Source organism: Channa argus, chromosome 22 (genome assembly GCF_033026475.1).
Source record: "Channa argus isolate prfri chromosome 22, Channa argus male v1.0, whole genome shotgun sequence".
Lineage (NCBI taxonomy): Eukaryota > Metazoa > Chordata > Actinopteri > Anabantiformes > Channidae > Channa > Channa argus.
This window is the reverse complement of record NC_090218.1, coordinates 1,658,192-1,677,698: the sequence shown is the minus strand read 5'-3', so window position 1 is coordinate 1,677,698 and position 19,507 is coordinate 1,658,192. Positions and strand designations below refer to the sequence as shown.

General features: G+C 37.1%; 1 protein-coding gene across 6 annotated transcripts in view; it reads right to left on the bottom strand.

Moving 5' to 3' along the window:
- npas2 (neuronal PAS domain protein 2) overlaps positions 1–17,384 on the bottom strand; it is a 36,214-nt gene extending 18,830 nt beyond the window's left edge. For 3 of the 6 annotated variants that reach the window (XM_067491985.1, XM_067491986.1, XM_067491987.1), the window contains exon 1: positions 2,757–3,152. Coding sequence is in view for 1 of the 6 variants with exons in the window: in XM_067491987.1 (XP_067348088.1) it covers positions 2,757–2,794 (38 nt within the window). In the remaining 5 variants the exon portion in view is untranslated. Of the gene's footprint in view, positions 1–2,756; positions 3,153–16,928 lie in introns of those variants that run through there. The other 3 variants (XM_067491981.1, XM_067491983.1, XM_067491982.1) reach the window with 2 other exon arrangements.
- Positions 17,385–19,507: the final 2,123 nt, after the last annotated feature.

Below are 19,507 nucleotides of genomic sequence, written 5' to 3'. Positions count from 1 at the left end.
GTTCAGTGCTTTTTTTCTATTTCCAAATACACTGGTATTAAGACTTGCAACCACACTGGTGGTAAGACCTAAATGCATGCTGCAGCCACACTGTTTTGCCATGAAATAAATGTAACCCTTTTGAGATACTACATTGTTATCTAGCAAATCATCCCATGTTTGGCTCTTGATTATATCAACTTCTTATGCACACAGGTCATTTTTAATACCATTAGTAACTGTAAACTAACAGCAACTACAGAACTATAGAAAGCAAAGGTAGAGTTGACAGCAGAATTTCCCATGTAGTTGTCAAAGACAAAATATCTATTTGACATCAGTCCCTTGGATGTGGCAGGAACACTTGCTAGCTTCAAGGACTGATGCTGCAATCAAGGTCTGCCACATGTGATCTAGTATAGATTGAATTAACACTTTGTTTTTGTTCCACATTGATAACATGCACATACTGTATATATGTATTTCATTTGAGTGTAGATTAATATGAAAAAATTACAACAACTGTAGTATCAGGCTAGGGGAGGGGAGAGAACTTTCTGAATGCACCGTAGGTGTTTTATGTTCTGGGTAATCCAATCTACGGAAACCAAGAAAACATTTAACGTTAATCTATATAATCTCATGATTTAATGGAAAAGGCCTTTTTTATTAACAGCCTATGTCCATAGTTTTTTACTATCCACAATCAGAATTAGGACTTGTGCCATTACTTTGCATATTTATAAATGGGTCAACACAAGTGTTCTTTTTACTGTAGATAGGTTAGGTTGAGATTCCAGTATGAAAATATTTTGGACCCTAATGTCTTTAATCTTTAATATCCCAGGTTAGGCCATTATGCACATGAGTTCAAATTAAGGAGCATAACTGCTTTGTGTCAATACTGGATTTCTGGGACAAAACATTTAAATTTGCCTGGAATTTTCAAACACCGGTTTAGCCAAAAAAATGCCAAGGCAAAAAGCTCCCCAACAGATTTTTTTGACACATAACTATAATAATAATAATAATAATAATAATAATAATAATAATAATAATAATAATAATAATAATAATAATATTTTAACCATAATTTTTGACAATAACCTCTGTCACTTGTAGTTATTATTAGTACAACAGAGTTGTAGCCAACATCTGCTTATCAAAACCCTAAGTAACCCTGCAAAATAAATGAGTACTAACTTTAAACATTGTTACATGAGTAAGCTTTATGTAATGACTGCATTATTTAGTATTAACTTGTTCAGCAGTACAACATATTGCAATGTCATATAGTGTACGTACAAGAGTACATAATAAACAAATAACGTTAAATAAATGCACAGTCAAATATGACTGGAAATGTGGACAATTAAGTCCCTGGACTAGAAGCTCACAAAACAATAATTGTTTATCAACACCATAATACTGTTGTTGTTGTTGAAGACTGTATTTTTGCCACATCCGTCCATAATGAATTTAAGAGCAACAATTAATAAAGCCATTATAATTATAAATGAGTGAACTATTAATGTATCAATGTTATCAGAAGATCACTAAGCCTTTTCACAGAGTTGAGTTTATTATTACACACACGCAAGTACTAGTCTGCTGGTGAGAGAAAAGTCTGTAATCTTTACGAAAGCTGACATTGGCCAAAGATTTCTACAATATTCTAGCCAGAGAGCTCCCAGGATTTTTGCTGCTCTCATGCTGACAGATGAATTTAGGCTGCTTGGGAGCCTGGGGTACAGCTTTGTGCTTATCTGCACTGCCTGACCACCTCCACCTGCATCAGCTCAAGCTGTCAGGTAAACACTAACGGGTTTTGGTCAAGCTTGGAATATATAGAAATCATATTTGCTCATATCAATGTATTAGTATATCTAAATAATATATACATATGTGCAAACACACTACATACATTATTTAAAGTCTAACAACATGTTTCTAAACATCTTATACGTTTCCTGTTGTGAGGTCTGGTGAAAGTAAAGCTCCACTTTAGTGATAAGTAACCAGGAAGCATTTCTGCTGCTAACTGAGAATAAAAAACAGTGGGAAGACAAATAAGTTTCCTCAGTGACCCCTTCACTTTCCTTTGATAAGGTTTTAACTATTGGAAGTCCATATCATCAGCAAACGAGAAGGGCACAATTTCCCTGAGTACAAGAAAACAGCGAAATAGTCAGAGAATTGAGAATTGGGAGAACACCTGTAGACTTGACCTGTAGACACGCCGCCGGGTTATGTAACATCAGCCTGCCCTGTAGGTCCACTGAAAAGTTATTTAATGATTTATTTTGCTTTGCCATTTAAAATGTTTGGTACCTTGCGTCTTAGAGGAGCCGGCGACGAACACCCTTTCAATGTTTTGCCATAAATGTCATCATTAGTGGTACAACGTGGGGAGGGTATTTCAACCTTAAAACCAGGGCACTTGATGACAGTGAGCTGAAAACATGTAAGCAGCGTTCAAGAGCACACAGATGACTACATGCTGCGCTGCTCATAGGTACACACACTCATGCATTTGACAGCACGTAATTTCTGCCTACATACAGTCTGGGTCTCTCGGAAAATGACAAATGGGTCTTGATTGGGGCTAATCGTGCGGTCGACAACCTCGTCTTTAATCTGGAAAGAGACCACTCTTGAACTTTGATCTCACAGTGTACATGAAGCGAGAGAGGGGAGGGGGCAGCAATATGACAACATTTCGCACTCCTCCGTCAGGGTGACGCCAATCTGAAAGCTTAAATTTAAATCTCACATACCTTGAAAACAGGTCTCCAGCAGAAGTAAAGATCCACATTTAGCTCTAAGCAATGCAGTCATTTTAAACTAGAGCATAGCAGCTGAGTGTTACTGGCGGCGTCTGACTGAGCGGGCGAGAGCACTGGACGCGTTCAATTGCATAACAACGCCTTAAGTTATTAACGCGCTGCTATTAATCGCCGCTGAGCTGTCTGTCCTCATTTATCTACAACACACGAGCAAAATGTCCCATTCGTGGTCTTTTGCAGTCTCGGTCTATTTTCCAGGCACTGTACTCCACATCCTCTGCTGGCAGTAGCTTGTAAACAGGACCGAGTGGCTGAGAAGGGAGAAAGTAGGTCAGCCGGTAGCTCAATACTCTGCTAACGACGGGTTCAGCATAAGCAGGAGGCTGTGCAACACAACTGAAAGAAACCTGTAGTGACCGGGCAGAGGGGGCAGATTGTAATCTTTAACCCGTGCTTAATACACAAAACGCAACTGTAAATGTCATTTAGTGTAAAGTAAGGCGGAGGCTGTCGACAGTATATGTTTTACTTACGGTGTGAAATTGTGAATGGTCTGAAGTGAAGCCTAATCAACCACAGAGGCGTGACAAGTGGGATTTCATCTATTAGGCCACATTCATTTTGGAAGTACATCCATCCATACATGTTAGGTGGCAAAAGTAGGAGACTGTCAATATTAAAATGTATATGAAATGGCCTTGGAGCTACCCACCACGTACTGTCAGTATACAGTATAAAGGTGAATCTCATGTAGGATGTGGTGCCTGCCAGCAGGCAAGACAGAGCAGATTAGCCTGTCTGACCCTGTTTATAAGTTTACAAACCAGTTATATTGAAATCTCAGGGAAACAACCAAGGCCATGCACATAGATGATATTCCTATAAGCAAGGCAAGAAAATAAAGACTTGTTTTTCTACTCGAGTACTTCCCCATGAACTTCCTATGTTTTTTTTAACAACTTCCTGGCTGCCTTTTCCTGCAGCTGAAGTCCCAAATGTGGGTCAGCAGTCTGCATGACTAATTTCAAGGGCTCTTTTTGGCCCCGCACCAAATGTTTTGGTTCTGTCAAACTATCACACAAATGGCTACAGATGCAGGCCTATTTCCACATGTTGAGAGCTTTAAAGATATAAAAAAATAATGAAAAGCAAGCATGAAAGACAATCTGTTTACTTTAAGAATCTACTTTGTAGTTTCAGATAATAAGAAGGTGGAGACACTTGAGACCAGGGAGCGTTTAACTAATTTGCATAGTTAAATAATCTGGACAAATCTTGTGTATAGTGACAATGTGGACAATGTGTTATTTGTGTGACCAAGCTGAATATCATTTAGTAGTCAACTGATTAAAAACAATGTTTAAACAGAATGATTTGTAATCGGGAGACGTTAGGGTATTAATGTGAAACCACAAGACGCTTTCCAGTCTAGTCTGCTTCTCAGCAAAATGCAAGGGCATTTTCACACTTGTTGAAAACAGTATGCATGTTAAAACTGTGTAATGCCTAAATTATATTAGAACTTTTTCAATATTAAGCAATGCAATGAAACTATATTGAATTGTTTATTGTTATATTATTTTATTATTTTACCAATAATTGCTACTATTATTATTGTATGTTTTTCCTTTTATTGTAAATTGTTTACAACATAGCTAACACCTCTGTGGGGCTGCACTTAGGCACAGCAGTGGCTATGAGCCAAATGCTAATGTCTGGTCACCACATAAAAGTTATGAGAAATAATTCAGAGGAAGGTGTAATGACTGCACCAAATGTGGCAGTAAATCATCTAATAAATATGTGTTGATATTTCAATCTAAACTGAGCAACACAATAACAGTAGCATCCATAAAGCTGCGTCGTTAAAATACTATATATGCAGGAACCAGTCATTCTGATTTATCCCAGGAACATTACAAAACACTACAGAGTATGAGTTTGAGGTGCTACGCTGTGTGTAAGTCTTTATAGCTAAAAGAAATTGTCCCCCAGGCCACTATTTGCTAAGTTTCGCCTGAGAGGCTTCTGACAGGATATGGGTACTTCTGTTAGGGTCATTTCAGATAAAGCCTTAGTGCCCCACCATTCAAAGAACTCTTTCCATGTTGTGATTTTTATATCCTCTCAAGGCTTCCCTTTCTTTCAATTCTTTTAGTGTTTAGTTTGAATAGACTTATAGATGAACGGTCCAAGCAACGTTGACTGCTTGTGATTTTTCTATGTCATTAGAAAAATAAGGTTCATGTTAGTGATGTCATCTTGAGGAGTTTTTCATCTACAACCAGAGAAATATTTTATTATAGGGTAGTCAGAACAGCCTTAATGTGCATTTATGCCATAGACAGCAAGTTGAAAACTGGCAAATCTGCCTTTTATAGACAAATAGATAATCACATAATGGAAACAGAGAGCAATAGCCTGCAAGCACCCCTTGGCTACTTGAACATTTTTAGCTGTTGCTAATAATATTTTGGATCCACTTGTTTGTTTTCAACAGCCATTTTTACAGTATTACTTTTAAAAAAGAGAGACATTCAAATAATTCATTAGGATATCTAAACTAATTACAGAAAATGTGTTTCAACCAAGATAATCAATTTGTAAACATGATTTTAAAGTCAAAGCGGACTAAACGGCTGCCTCCAGCTCTGCCAGTCCTCATTATTCACCTTTTAATGATTTGAGGTTCTTTCCAGATGTCCACTTGTTTAAGACACATAGTTGCAGCAATCCTAGATTTGCTTCAGCTGATGTCTAAGCAACCACCTTCATGCAATGAGTCACACTTTCCCACAGCTGATTCATACTGCAGCTGTTGTAGTAGTCCAGATCCCGATGACTGATATTGCTATGATATGATACCAGTATGATGCAACTCTATCCAACTTATGAGACATGGAGAAAGAGTCACACACAACCAGTTACTGTGGTTCTGGAGCGGCACTACAGTAACAGTTGATCATGTAAGGGGCTACCTTGAACTTCTAACCCAGCAGCCAAAACATACTTCCTACATCTGGTGAACTATTCATCATGTTGGAGTTTGTGAACAAATAACAGTAAAGAAAGAGAGAAACAGAATAGAAATAGAGAAAGATAATCTTTGTTGCACTGCTCTGCATTGGTTAAACCTTTAAAGTGTGTTACAGGTCAGCCAGACCAAACACAGCATGGCCATCAGACACCACTGAGGCCCCTTGAGGCCCCCCACTACACTGGCCAAATTCATATCACTATGTTAGCCCTTTCATGTGAAGTGTTCCCACTGTGTGTTCACAGTGGCTTTTCCAGTTTCTCTTATGTCCAAAATATATGAAAGTCAGGGGGATGACAGATACCAGATTGGTAGCTAGGAGTACATAAAGCAAAATTGACAAAAATATATTTTTCCAACTCTAGTAACCTTAAAAAACAATGACATGGTCATTGTGGCTCTTCTCATACAGTACAAAGAAAAGCAAAATACAGCACTGTGCAAAAAAGATTTGCAGTTGCAAGGTTGCAACAATAACAATACTTGTTATTTTTTGGGTAACTTTATTAAGATATAACAAGAAAATAGAGAAATCTGCAGAGAATTCTAACACTTTTTTTTTAGAACAAAGTAGCTTCTACAGGTAAAATTAGTATTCAGTGTGACTTCCTTTTGCTCATTTTGAATTATTTTGGGGAGACTGTCTCCTCTTCTTTATTAGACTTTTATATCTTTCTCAGTCCAGATGATGCCTTACAGCCTCTGTGATATTCAATTCTGGGCTCTTTGGAGGTCAATCCATGACTATCAGCATTATATCAGCAGTTTTTTTTTCCAAATATATTTCCATTGCATGAGCATTGTGCTTGGTAACACTGTCATGCTTAAAAATGTGAATGGCCTGAAGAGAAGCTTAAAATTAAACTGTTTCTAATCAGATGCTTTTTTTAATAAGGAATGGCATAATTAATTAAAACCCATTGAACCAGAAAATTTACTTTTACAGAGATGTCCACTCCAATCGTTTCTGCCCTGTTCTCATTCCAAAAATTCTCATTCCTTTCACAAAGGCAATTCCTGATCAAGCTTTTTTGGACTGTGGAAGGATCAACTTGGTATCCAGATGCTGCTGCCAGATCTTGCTGGACTCCCCAGTTTCTCAAAGAAGTAACTCTGACAAACTACTTATCAAATTTCTATATTTTTCTTGCTCTTCCAGTTCTATTTTTGGCCAGAGATATTTCAAGACATGCTAAGTGCAAGATGGGGAGGTATAATATTTTTGTGTTTTTAATACTGTGTATATATGTATTTCCTCTATTTTCTAGTTGTGTAATGGTAAGGTAATGGTTATCATTGCAATGCTAAAACAAATAAATCTAATGGTGGCCTAGGACCCACTGTCACCCTGAGGCTCAACCCCAGGGTAATAGTACGATTTCTGATGAGTAAATGTTAATTATAAATAAATAATTGATAATAAATAATTTCATTATATTTATTAATTAAAATTACATTTTAAGTTTTATATACTTTTAAAGCATAATAATATTAAATGGTAAATTACTTCAGTCAAGTGTGAAAACTTAAGAGGGTGTACTATCTAGCAAAAAGTACATTTGTTGTCCAGTTTACTCCCAAGTTACATGTGAGCGTAAATTGCCAAGAGGCATGAATTGGAGCGCATATGGTTGTCTACATGTTCGCTTTTTGTAGCTTGTCAAGGGTGAAGTGTGCCTCTTGGCTAAATTCAGCTGGGACTGGTTTACTTTTCCACGATCCTCAAGAAAAAGCAAGTATAATTAATTGATATATGTTATACATATTATGTTTGGATTACAGTGAACTGTAATGGTTGCTTTTGTATAATATCTAAAGGTATAATAAAGCAGGTACAGGAAGTACAGCGGGTTTCTACCAATTGTTGGTTCGATCCCCTGTTCCTTTGGTCACATGTCTAAATGTCCTTGAGCAAGACACTAAACCCCAACTTAGTAGCTCCCGGTGAGTCCAGCTGCATAGCAGCTCCCGTATTGGTGTGTGTGTGTGTGTGTGATTGTGAGTGGGGGAATGGGAGAATGAGAAGCAGTGCAAAGTGCTATTTAAGTGCAGACCATTTACTAAATAAAAAAATTGTTAGCCTCTTGAACAAAATTTTTATCATAAAGCTACACAGACTAAGACAACAATAGCTGACGAGGTTTATATTGCAATAGGATCAGATCTGGAAATTGAGAAGTTGACACGAGAGCACTGGCATTTTTAAGGGCAAGAAATGCAATAATTGTTAATTTTGTTGAGCTACAACACATACAGACAGATGTAATACACACTGCTTCAATAAAATAAACGAAAGACAAAACTAACAAGCTACAAACAGATCAGAGGTAGCTGGTAACTATCAAGGTAACTATATAAGAACTCTTACTACTACTCCTAAAAGGTTAGATGACTTATTATTACAAGTATAAATGCCACTTCTTATGAAAAATAACAGGAAAATTATTGCCAGTGCACAATGCAGACGGTATACATATGGTACTAAAACACTACTAAGAAAGTGAACAATGTCACAATGATGATACACACTCATCCTGAACTAAATTGTTGATATGCCCACAACCAATAAGTGTGAGACATCTAAGATTTATAAAGATGTCCCACATTTTACTGCATAATTCACCATCCGCCTACATAGACATTAGTTCCGCTCTTTAATGTAGGTCACGCTATTGAATAATGAGATGACATTTAGTGCTCATAAGCAGACCTCACTACATGATAAATGCTTACTGTTGTGGTCTTTACATCCTGTCCTTTAGTCCAAACTGCCTGTCTTTACATCAGTGAAAACGGGATTATTTTGATAATTACTCAGACATTAAGCCCTATCACCTCTAGCTACATTTGTGATACTGGTATTGATGATTGTGATTGTGGCCCTCTGCTGAGGCACTGACTGTCATTAATTAGACAGTGGCACTGCTGTTCACTCCGTGTTCCCATGGTAACAATGTGTGGTGTCTACTTTCCCTCAACTAAGGCAGCTATGTCCATCAAGCCACTGGTTTCCATTTTCTTCAGGTCTAGGAGATTTTTCAAATGCACCTCAGAGACCCATTTATTAGTCTGATGAATATTAATAAAGTGGCAGACAACCTCTCTTGTTGAATGTTTTCCTTATTACAACAACCTAAGCTTCCTCTTAACATACTGTTACAGCAGAGATGCAGGCTAAAAGAAAGGATAGAGAGTTATTTATCGATGCAGCTTTAAACTAATAACTGATTGGGATATAAAATATAACGTAATATAAATATAATAAGAATAACAAGTTAATAATCTCATAGGCTCTTTGAGATGAGATAAATAAAGCATTATACTGTATAGAAATCTGAATATATTCCTACCTATGGAAAGATTTACGATGCTGAATGTTTCAAACTCTTCAGCTTTGTCTTCTCTGTAGGATATGAACATTACAGCATGTTTTCTACATCACCATTCCTTTGTCCATTCTTGGTGCTGGCTGATTTTAAGTTACAAAATGTTCAGGTCAAGGACATTCAGTACAAATTCAGAACCGCTGGGTACAACCTCAGACCACATCCAACAGCAGGTAATGTAAAACGAGAAATGAAATGGGGAAAACAAGTCACAGAACGGGCTATTTAGGGCATTTCGCACCCCAAACTCCATTTTCTTCCATTGAAGAATCAATGGAAAAAGGCACTAGCCAGTAAAGAAACAAATTATCATGCCTCTCCTCAGCAGTGTTTTCCCACAAGTGTTGTACATCTCAACCAAACAGCAGCTTCACACTAATCCTCCCCTGGGCAACAGCTGAACCCTCTCACTCACTGAGCTCCACACACTGGACAATCCTGTCACAATGCAGGTTAGCACATCCTCACCTGCTGTGCACTACAGAACAAACACATGCCCTCTCCCCATGCTCTTCAAAACCACACCATGCGTGAACAACTTCAATGATGTACTTCAATTATGTCTTTTTTGTTGTGCAATTAGTTTTCAAATAATCAATTAGTCAATCTTTTTATGAAGTAAAATATTAGTTAATTTACTGTAACATTGTTTCTCTGTAGCTAGTTTTCTCTCTCTAGCTAATTTTTCCATTTTATCTTTACAAATTTAGCACTTCTAGAACCCAATTAAAAAAAACTTGGGACTTTGCAAATATCATCAACCCATATTTTATTCACAATACAAAATAAACAACATATCAGATGTTGAAATTTTAGTTTCATGGAAAATATTAGCTCATTTTGAATTTGATTGCAGCAACACATCTCAAAAAAGTTGGAACAGGCTGATGTGTAGCATCCCCTCTTCCTTGAACAACTGTTTGTAAATTTAGAGCAGTTGCTGGAGTTTTAGAAGAGGAATGTGGATCCATTTTTGTCTGATCCAGGACTCTAGCTGCTCAGCAGTGCTGGGCCTTTGGGCCCTGTTGCAGGATTTTTTGTTTTATGATGCACCAAATGATTTCTGTTGGTGAAAGGTCTGGACTGCAGGCAGGCCAGTTCAGCACCCGCACCCTTCTCCTGCAAAGCCATGCTGCTGTGATGGATGCTGTATGTGGTTTAGCTTTGTCTTGCTGAAATATGAAATATTTTTCAGCATTGATGGTGCCTTTTCAGATGTGTAAGCTGCCCATGTCATAGGCACTAATGCACCCCCATACTATCAGAGATACAGGATTTTGAACTGTCCACTGGTATCAAGCTGGATCGTCCCTCTCCTCTTTAGTCCACAGGACATGGCCTGCATGGTTTCCAAAAGGGATTTCCAATTTTGAATTACCTGACCACAGAACAATTTTATACTATACCATTTTAAATGACATTTGGCCTAGAAAACACAGCAGCGTTTCTGGATCGTATTCACATATGGCTTCTTCTTTGCATGATACAGCTTTAACTAACATTTGTAAATTGCACAGCGAACTGTGTTCACAGACAGGGATTTCTGGAAGTGTTCCTAAGCCCATGCAGTGATGTCCAGTAGAGAATCCTGCCTGTTTTTATGCACTGCTGCCTGAGGGACCGAGGATCACATGCGTCCAGAGGGCCCAAGGATCACGTGGATCCAGTTTTGACCTTCAGCCTTATCCTTTGCGCACAGAGATGCCTCCTGATTCTCTGAATCTTTTGATCATCTTATATACTGTATATGGTGTGATCTTTGTGGCATCGTGGCATCTTTACATTCAAGAGGCTCGGCCTCTCTGAAATGCTCCTTTTATACCCAGTCATGTTACTGACCTGTTGCCAATTGACATAATTCTTTTTAAAATCCTCCTCCATTTGTTTTTGATTTGCAGCAATTACATTTCCAGCCTTTTGTTGCCCCTGTTCCAACTTTTTTGAGAGGTGTTGCTGCCATCAAATTTAAAATGAGCTAATATTTTCCATGAAATGGTAAAATGTCTCAGTTTCAACATTTGATATGTTGTTTATGTTCTATTGTACACAAAATATTATTTGATTAGATTTACTAAGTAATGCATTCTGTTTTTATTTATGTTTAACACTTTGTCCCAACTTTTTTTGAATAGGGCCTATAGAAGTGTAAAGATAAAATGGAAAAATGCTTTATAGCCAACTTTTTTGAATTGGGGTTGTATTTTCATAGAAATTAATGGAGATTATTACATTATAGGGTAAACATATACAAATTATGACAAATGACTGATTCATTGGAACTTTAACTTGTAATATTTAGTGGGCTCAGTCAAGATCTAAAAGTACATTCCATGTAGGTATCTCAACTATTCTACGTTTACTTTGTGTGGCTTTTTTGGTCAAGGATTTGTTGATACTTTTTCCATAGTGCCTTTATTATGTGTAATTACACCATTCACCACATAGCACAGCCCCACTGTGGGTGGCTGCATCCTGTTAATGAGAAAGCAGGCCTATAAAACAAACATCCTTTCACCAGGTAGATCTACTCTCAAATTTTCTCATAATTATATTCTTTTAACAATTCCAAATGAATCACCAAATTATTTCAGGCCTATTATTGTCTGCTGCTGCTCAGGAAAAGATGCAATTACCTAAGGCAGTGTGTGAGCAAATATGTGGGTCACAGTTCTGGGGCATGGGTGGAAAGGGCAATGCATTTTTTTCTTTGTGTCGCTGCCTCAAGCTCAGATTCTTGGTTACATCTGTTATTAAACTCTTGGCTATGGAAGGGTAGTGATTCGTGCTCCCAAAAAAACATTTTGAGCAAACCAGAATAATGTCATCAGTAAGTGTTTGAAACCACAACAAGCCACTCTCCTGTGCACAGGCTCTGAACTCAAATAGCTCTTCACAAGCGGTCTATGGAAAAAATGACTGCATGTCTCCATTCCTATCTATTGCTATTTCATTTTCCTTGTTACAAAATGCTGTCGTCCATGTTTCCAAAGCTTCCCCTGAAAGCACAAATCTCTCTCTTATTGCATTCAGATTTCGATAACAATGACAGCTTGTAATGAAAAGCATTCATCTCTTTGCTGAAACAGGTAAACAAAAATCTGAATTTGATCAAATATCCATTTAGTATAATTTATAATATAACTAAAAATAACTAAAAATATAAGGGCTGCTGACATTTTCCATTTTCAGACTGAATGATTTCATACATAAACTATATTTTTCATATAGCCTATTTTTAAAGGTACCATAGCCTAATTAAGGTGACAACGTCACATATAGATGGCATCCTTTTTCACCTGAGGACCTATTCACTGAAAAAAATGACACATAATGTTAATTGATCTCTTACTAAGAGAAAGTAGGCTAATAACATCTACATTTTTAATAATAAAAGGTTGGATCATTACTCATCTGGAAAAAATAATAACTGACTAATTTTCACATTCACTGACACACTCATGCCTGATTTAAAATACTGTGATACTGTGCTACTTTGGCTACTTGTGGGTGGACCTGTGTGCGCACACATTATTTAGGATAACTCCTCCTACTAACAGTGATGCAGACTGTAGTAGTGAGTGTAAAAACTACACTTAACTGTGATAATGAATTATTCATCCTTCTGATGTGTCCTCGGGCAAAACCTTTAAATTATCTCCAACTCTGTAAAATACCTTGTCCTTTTACCTAGATGTATAGATTTGCCCCAATGATTCCCAACACACTTTTGTGGCCTCTTAAAAATCCTTTTAACAAAATAATCAAATAGAAGGTAAAAATTAAATCCAGAAATCCAAAGGAAATAACTATACACTGGACTTTACATGCCATGCCAGTTGGATTAATAAATTCAAGTTTCTGTTTATGGTTTCTGTAAGTTAAGTTTCTGTTTTCTGGACCCAGTCTGACAAGAAGTTATAGTGTTTCAGGAGCATTTGTGTGTATCAAGAGCATTCGGTGGGGCGGGGGGGGAGCCACTGAACATTAAAGCACTAAGGAATCATTTTCATTTCAGACATCAAACCTGTAATGTATGTTTATGGTCTTACTCTGCGTTATGTATTTCACTCCACAAAGCAAACTGTGGTGTAATGCACTTGCAGCCAACACCTTAAGCTAAATATCTGAATCACATCTAGGTCACAAGGGCTGGGCCTACACATATTGTGAAAGCATTTTTTAAATCTGAAACACAATGTATAGCCCCGCCCCAGTCTTGACAGTGACCTTCTATCATAAAAGAAGGATAAAAGCTAGACTTAAAAGCTGTGAATGAACTACATACAATAGACAAAAAAAGCACTGATTCATAGACAAAAGGGAACAAACTCTACAGCAGACAATTTAGCACTCAAATAGTGGCTGTATTAATAAAGCTCACTTACACAGAATAGATATTAACTCTTTTGAATAAGAAAAACTACCTTAAAAACTGCTTAGATAATTTCAGGTGAGTGGCATCATTTTTTCTTAATGGAGATCCTTGTGTAGTTCTGCAGTATTATTCAAAAGGTTTCAGATATGATGTTTAGACGTTTATCTGGTATTACCACTCATTTCACGCTACAAATGAAACAAATTTCATAGGTCTTAGATGCTAGAAGGATACGAAAGAGCTAAATGTCTTAACTATGCACCAGTGGGTCTGATCCTGAAGCTACTAAGGACAATGACTGTGTGCTTTGGAGCAGCAACCGCAGCAGCAAGGGCGATGACGTCTGTGGAGGCAGTTATATAACCAGAGCTGAACATTTTATCTGTCATAGCTACAAGGTTAAAGGGGGTGACATGAATACCAGTCATAGTATCAAGAGTCATGGGCAGCATAGCTATACTAGTCCAGAGTAGCCCAGGTCACAGAGGCAGCCATCTATATAGTGCAGTAAGGTAGAAAAAACAATCTCCATGTTTGATGTTAATAATCCACATAACCAGGCATGTCTGTCTCTTTAGAGTTGCTTCACTTTGAGGGCTTTAAGGACTCATTAAAAGCATAACATGTTAAAAAAGATTTACACCCATTTAAAAATATTGCCAAGGTATACCAAGCCTACCATACAGACTTTACTAAGACTACAGAAAGGGTGATGCAGCACTGTCAGGTAAAGAAAGATGTTCTTGCCTTTGTTAATTGGACGAGTTTGACAAAACAAAGCTGATCACAACCTGCTGTAGTTTTTTTTTAATGCATTCCAAAACATAGATACCAAAATGATACGTTGGGGGGGTTGTTTGTATGTCAAGAGCATTAAAAACAAATACAATTTCACAAGTAAAACTCTAGTAACTGGAGTACTATAAATCATTTAAGAGCTATACACTTTCCCCAGGTGTTCCCATGTGAAACCTACCGCTTCATCAGCTGTCCCCTAAATATCTCAGGGAATCCACTAAAGGAAAAGAAGTTGCAGATGTGGTGAACAGTACAGCAGCCATAACACCACTTTGATTCCAATCAATACCGGTTTATAGGGCTGAGTTGGATGTTGTGGTGGTGGTGGCTGCACCACCACAGTGTCAAAAAGATTAATAATAAAAGATAAATAATATCTTCAATATCTACTGTATACCTTTCTCCCAATCATAAAGGAAGGTTTATGAGGTGAGTAGTAATGTTAGGTACAGCCTTATGCTAACTGTACTGTATACATACTGTATGTTAGCTACCAGACTTTTTATAAAGCAAGCATCATGTAAATATTCTCTACATACATACTGTTGTCAGATTTCACTTCATTTCATGTGTGATTGAGATGAATCAACGTGTGGACATCTACATTCACTCAATGTGGAGCACCGTTCCGTTTTCTTAAAGCGACAGAGGACAAAAACGATCCCTTTGCTGCTACACAGACCTACATCATTTGTGCATGCCGAGTCACACTAAGCAGCTCTAGCAATATTCAGACTAGCGTTCAATTTAAGCTTGCAGGACATGGCCCAGTAACCTACTTTCCCAAGATTCATGTCTCTGATGTTACATGCTCTGTAACAGAGACAAGGCTGTGTGTCATCAGTTAACTAACCTTCACCTAAGCATAATTTCAACAAAGAACCATAGAAACCTAGATATGGCACTACTTAGGCAAAAAGATAATACAAAAGATTACAGTCTAAGAGAAAGAAATCTCTGTATAGACTCTTGCTCTTAAAGAAACCAGTATTGTTTACCTGTAAATTAGAAGTGGAGAGGAGCAAATTAAGTATTTAAATGGCAAAGAGTATGCTAGAATGAGAAAAATCACAAATTATCAAAGAAATTGTGATCCCAGTAAATGAGAAAGATTATCATAACTATGACATAGTTATACAGTAGTAATGAGGTCATAATTATAAGTCATAACGCAAAGAAAAATGACATCATCATCATATTTGTAACAAACATTCTTAAATAATATTCTCTCAATATTTTCAGAGAATAACCTAGAGAACCTAGAGAGAGAAAAAATCTACTCTAGGTGCCAGGATTGCTAAGGGCTGCTTTCTCTGTGCGAATCTCTACCCCATTACCGTCATCTATGTGGTAATATACAACAAACTGTTAAACTCTATAATGTGATACCCACAGGCCATTCTTCTGCTTTTTTAGGTTAATATAAAACTCATAATAATGATTGCCTTCAGAATACACCAACATATTTAACCCAATGTGTAAAGGATCAGATATTCGCATTCAATGCAGACACAACACTTCCTTATTTGAAAGGGAGAGGAACATAGTGTGACTCGTGAGGCTGGCCTGAATGCTTAGCAGCAAGATGTAAAAAAAGGAGCATATGGTGCTTTGAACACCTTAGTCCAGTCAGTCATGGAGCATCTTTTCCTGCCCCACTCAGCTGTCAGCACACATCCTCATCAATGTTCCCGTCTGCCGGGCTAACCTCTGCACTGACGCAGGAAGCAAGCAAAACGATTCAAGCCTCAACATGAGAATACTTAGATGGACACAGAATAATTATGTGGACACCAACATGATTTGCCCCTTTAACCAGTCTAAGTTGCATCAAGTCCCCGGAGACATTGACATAGTAGTCAACCAGACATTAAGATGTGGAAAGTTGATTAAACAAAAGAAGCGCCTTGCCTTGTTAGACTACTGTGAATAAGCTATGTTGCCCAAACCTAAAACATCCAGAATCTCTAATTTAAGTGCTGTAAGTTCACTTAATACACATGAAGAATCCTTACCATCTCACATTCAAGACATTAACACAGAGGTCTTACGTCCCTCGACAAAAATGATAAAAATGGGTCCAAGTCAAATTTATTTGATAATGTCAACACAAGCTTCATCATTCCGCAATGAAACTTCATTAACGCAGAGTAGCTTTTTTACTTACCACACAGCTTCGCACAATATTAATACCAATGAAAATGTCATCCTCTTAAAATAGATGAAATGAAGCTTGAACTAAAATGACGAACAAGTTATGATTCGGGGAAACTTAATACATGCATTACTGAAACACACTGAATGGGAATAAATGTTTCGTCCATATGTTTATCAGGTTGTAAGGTAAATTACAGCAAGTGAAGTTATAAAGAAGCCAGAGAAACTTAAAAAGGAAATCACTTTGCATACGAACATTTAGGAGTTTCTCATTTTCCAGCCTTTACTCTTAACGTTAGCTAAGTTACCGTCGGGGTAACGTTCAATCTGTACGTTACCAACCGGGACGTAAAGAGTATCGTTTCAGGTAACGAAGCACTTTTTGCGAAAACAAAAATCTGCAAACTTACCCCTTTTTCCGTGCTATAAAGTCAGACGAATCCAAAAGGAAACGTGGAAAAGAGGCTTCAGCCGACGAGATATAAGAACCTACAATCCAAAGACTTGCCCAAAGAGATGTGTATGTTTCAGACACAGCCCGCTAAGAGACAGATCCTGATCCAGCCTACGCGCCTCACATTTTACATCTGCGTCTCACTGAGCGATGATCCAAACGTAGCGACAGATGCGGACTGCATGAAGACTTTACTGCAGCCGCTGATCCCAGTCCCGCCCACTGGAGGATATACTAAAATAAAGTTATGTGAGCGCTTGCGTGTTTAAACAACACTTTAAAAATATCCTCAACATGATAAGTAAATGAAGGTAATAAATGCATTCAAAATATCAGTAAAAACGAGCCTTTGTCCTAATGACCAGCCCTAATGCAAAGTTCAATGTCCAACAGTAATGACAATGTCGTGCTGTGATTTGTGTGTGAGAGCGGTTGCTGCCCTACCTTAAAACTTCGTGATATATCTGCTCATCGTATGCTGATCAAAGCGATTCTGAAAATATGAGATGCATCGGTCATCGCCCCCCCCTCCGATTTCACATAACCAAGCAAATCAACAGATGCCTTATAGCGACATCCTTGGGTCAATCTGTGCAATTAATTGGTGCAAAGCGTTTAATTATAAATTATTTAGTATAACAATGAAAATACGTCCTACATAAATACTATTAGTCCTGGAGTAATCATCATCGACTAATTATACAAGACATCCTGGAAAAAAATGACACATTTTACATAAACTATTACTCTAATCTATTCTTGTGTAATAGCATACTGGTTTGTAGGTCATATTGCAGAGTAAATTTTAGATATACTTTTTTCTTTGTGTTCTTTAATTATTTGTAAATTACAAATTCATCATACGTAGCGTGAAAAGTAGGATGTGATTTACATGTAGTGACGTAAAAGAATACTGAAAACTAAAAGTACAAAGTACAAGATGAATAATATGCAAGTATTAAAGTAAATCCATGGAAACTAAGCACTTAGTTATTTACCAATGTGCTATAACAATGTCATTTTTTACCAAAATCAGTTTAATAATTTTTTAAGCTCAATTTCGTGTTCAATTATAGAACTGTCATTAAGCAGAACTCCTACTGCCAAGGTCACATTTTAGTCTTTTAGTCAGAGGTGAACAGGTTTAGGCTCTGGTTGTGGACATGCCACACAAATAAAATGAAAGAAAAATGTGCAGACTAAACTGAAGCACTGACATATTTTCATTCAGTGAACAGGCAGTCATTCATGTGGGGAACTACTTGTGTGTAAATGTTTTTGCACGCACATATCTTCTCATTGCATGGCAGTCAAGCAAATGGCCAACATTTTAAACCTTTGGTCACTGAGAATCATTAGGATCATTAGCAGTTTTTCGAAAGTTTTTCTTTAAAAAAAAGACTAGAAATATTCAGAAATTATGAGTCTTATAAAGGGAAGAATAAAACCAATGGGCCTTGTGGTTTATATAGTATGTGCATTAGTATGTGTATGGAAGGTGTGAGTTCAGGTTGTGCAGGTAACTAAAAGCAGTAGTGAGAAAAAGGAAGACATTTCTGATGGCGCCAAATCTGTGGCCTTCAATCAACAAAACATCTGTGATATGAGAGACCACTGAGTCAAGTAACTGCTCGCTATCTCCAGAAAGTCAAATCCTTTGTGCTCTGTGTCTCAGAATATATTTTATCCAGACAGAACATTAAAGCTCAGATATCCTACTATATCAAGTTTTATGATGGAGCCTAGCTTTGGACACACACACTAACACACACACACAGAGCCAGTTCATGCAGCATCATTGAACATACTGTACACTGCCTATGCTCTTGAGCAGAATTAATGAACACACACCTGTGCAAGCTATTCAAGGGAATTTCCTTTTCATGCCCACTGAAGTAGACATGATCTTGCTGTGAGTGCATGTACAACCACAACTCGAAAAACCAGTCAGTCCTACAGTTACAATACCAGGTTGTGGTGCATGTTCTGTTAGTCATGAACTTGTTTTTGGACTATGGTGGTACAATTTTTAAATATGTTAAATATGTTTTAAATATGTTAAATAAATCATAGTAAATTTCCTTACAGTTTGTACAGGTTGTTAGTTGGGATAAATTATTTCCATTACATTTTCAATTAGAGTAAATTAATGACAAAAAGGAGTGAATATTTAATTTATTAAGTGAATTATTTGTTTCAGTCAGGGTGCGATTTTCAAGGAATTGATGAGTTTTGCATCACCACACAAGTGTTTTAAATTTACTGTATATACCGTTATAATAAAGCATGTGAGATTTCATTTTGATTCTAGCTAAATATTTGTGTTGCTTTGGTTATCAACCTATACTGTTTCAAAAATGTTCTTAGTAGTACAAATGATATCGAAATGTCTACAGACTGTGCGTAAAATAAATATTTTTAGTTTGCAAAACAAACATAACTGTTTCCTATAACTGCATGACCCCATATAGACAGATTGCAATAAATATCCACAGTCTAATTAGACAAAAAAACTGTAAAATGTTACCTATACTA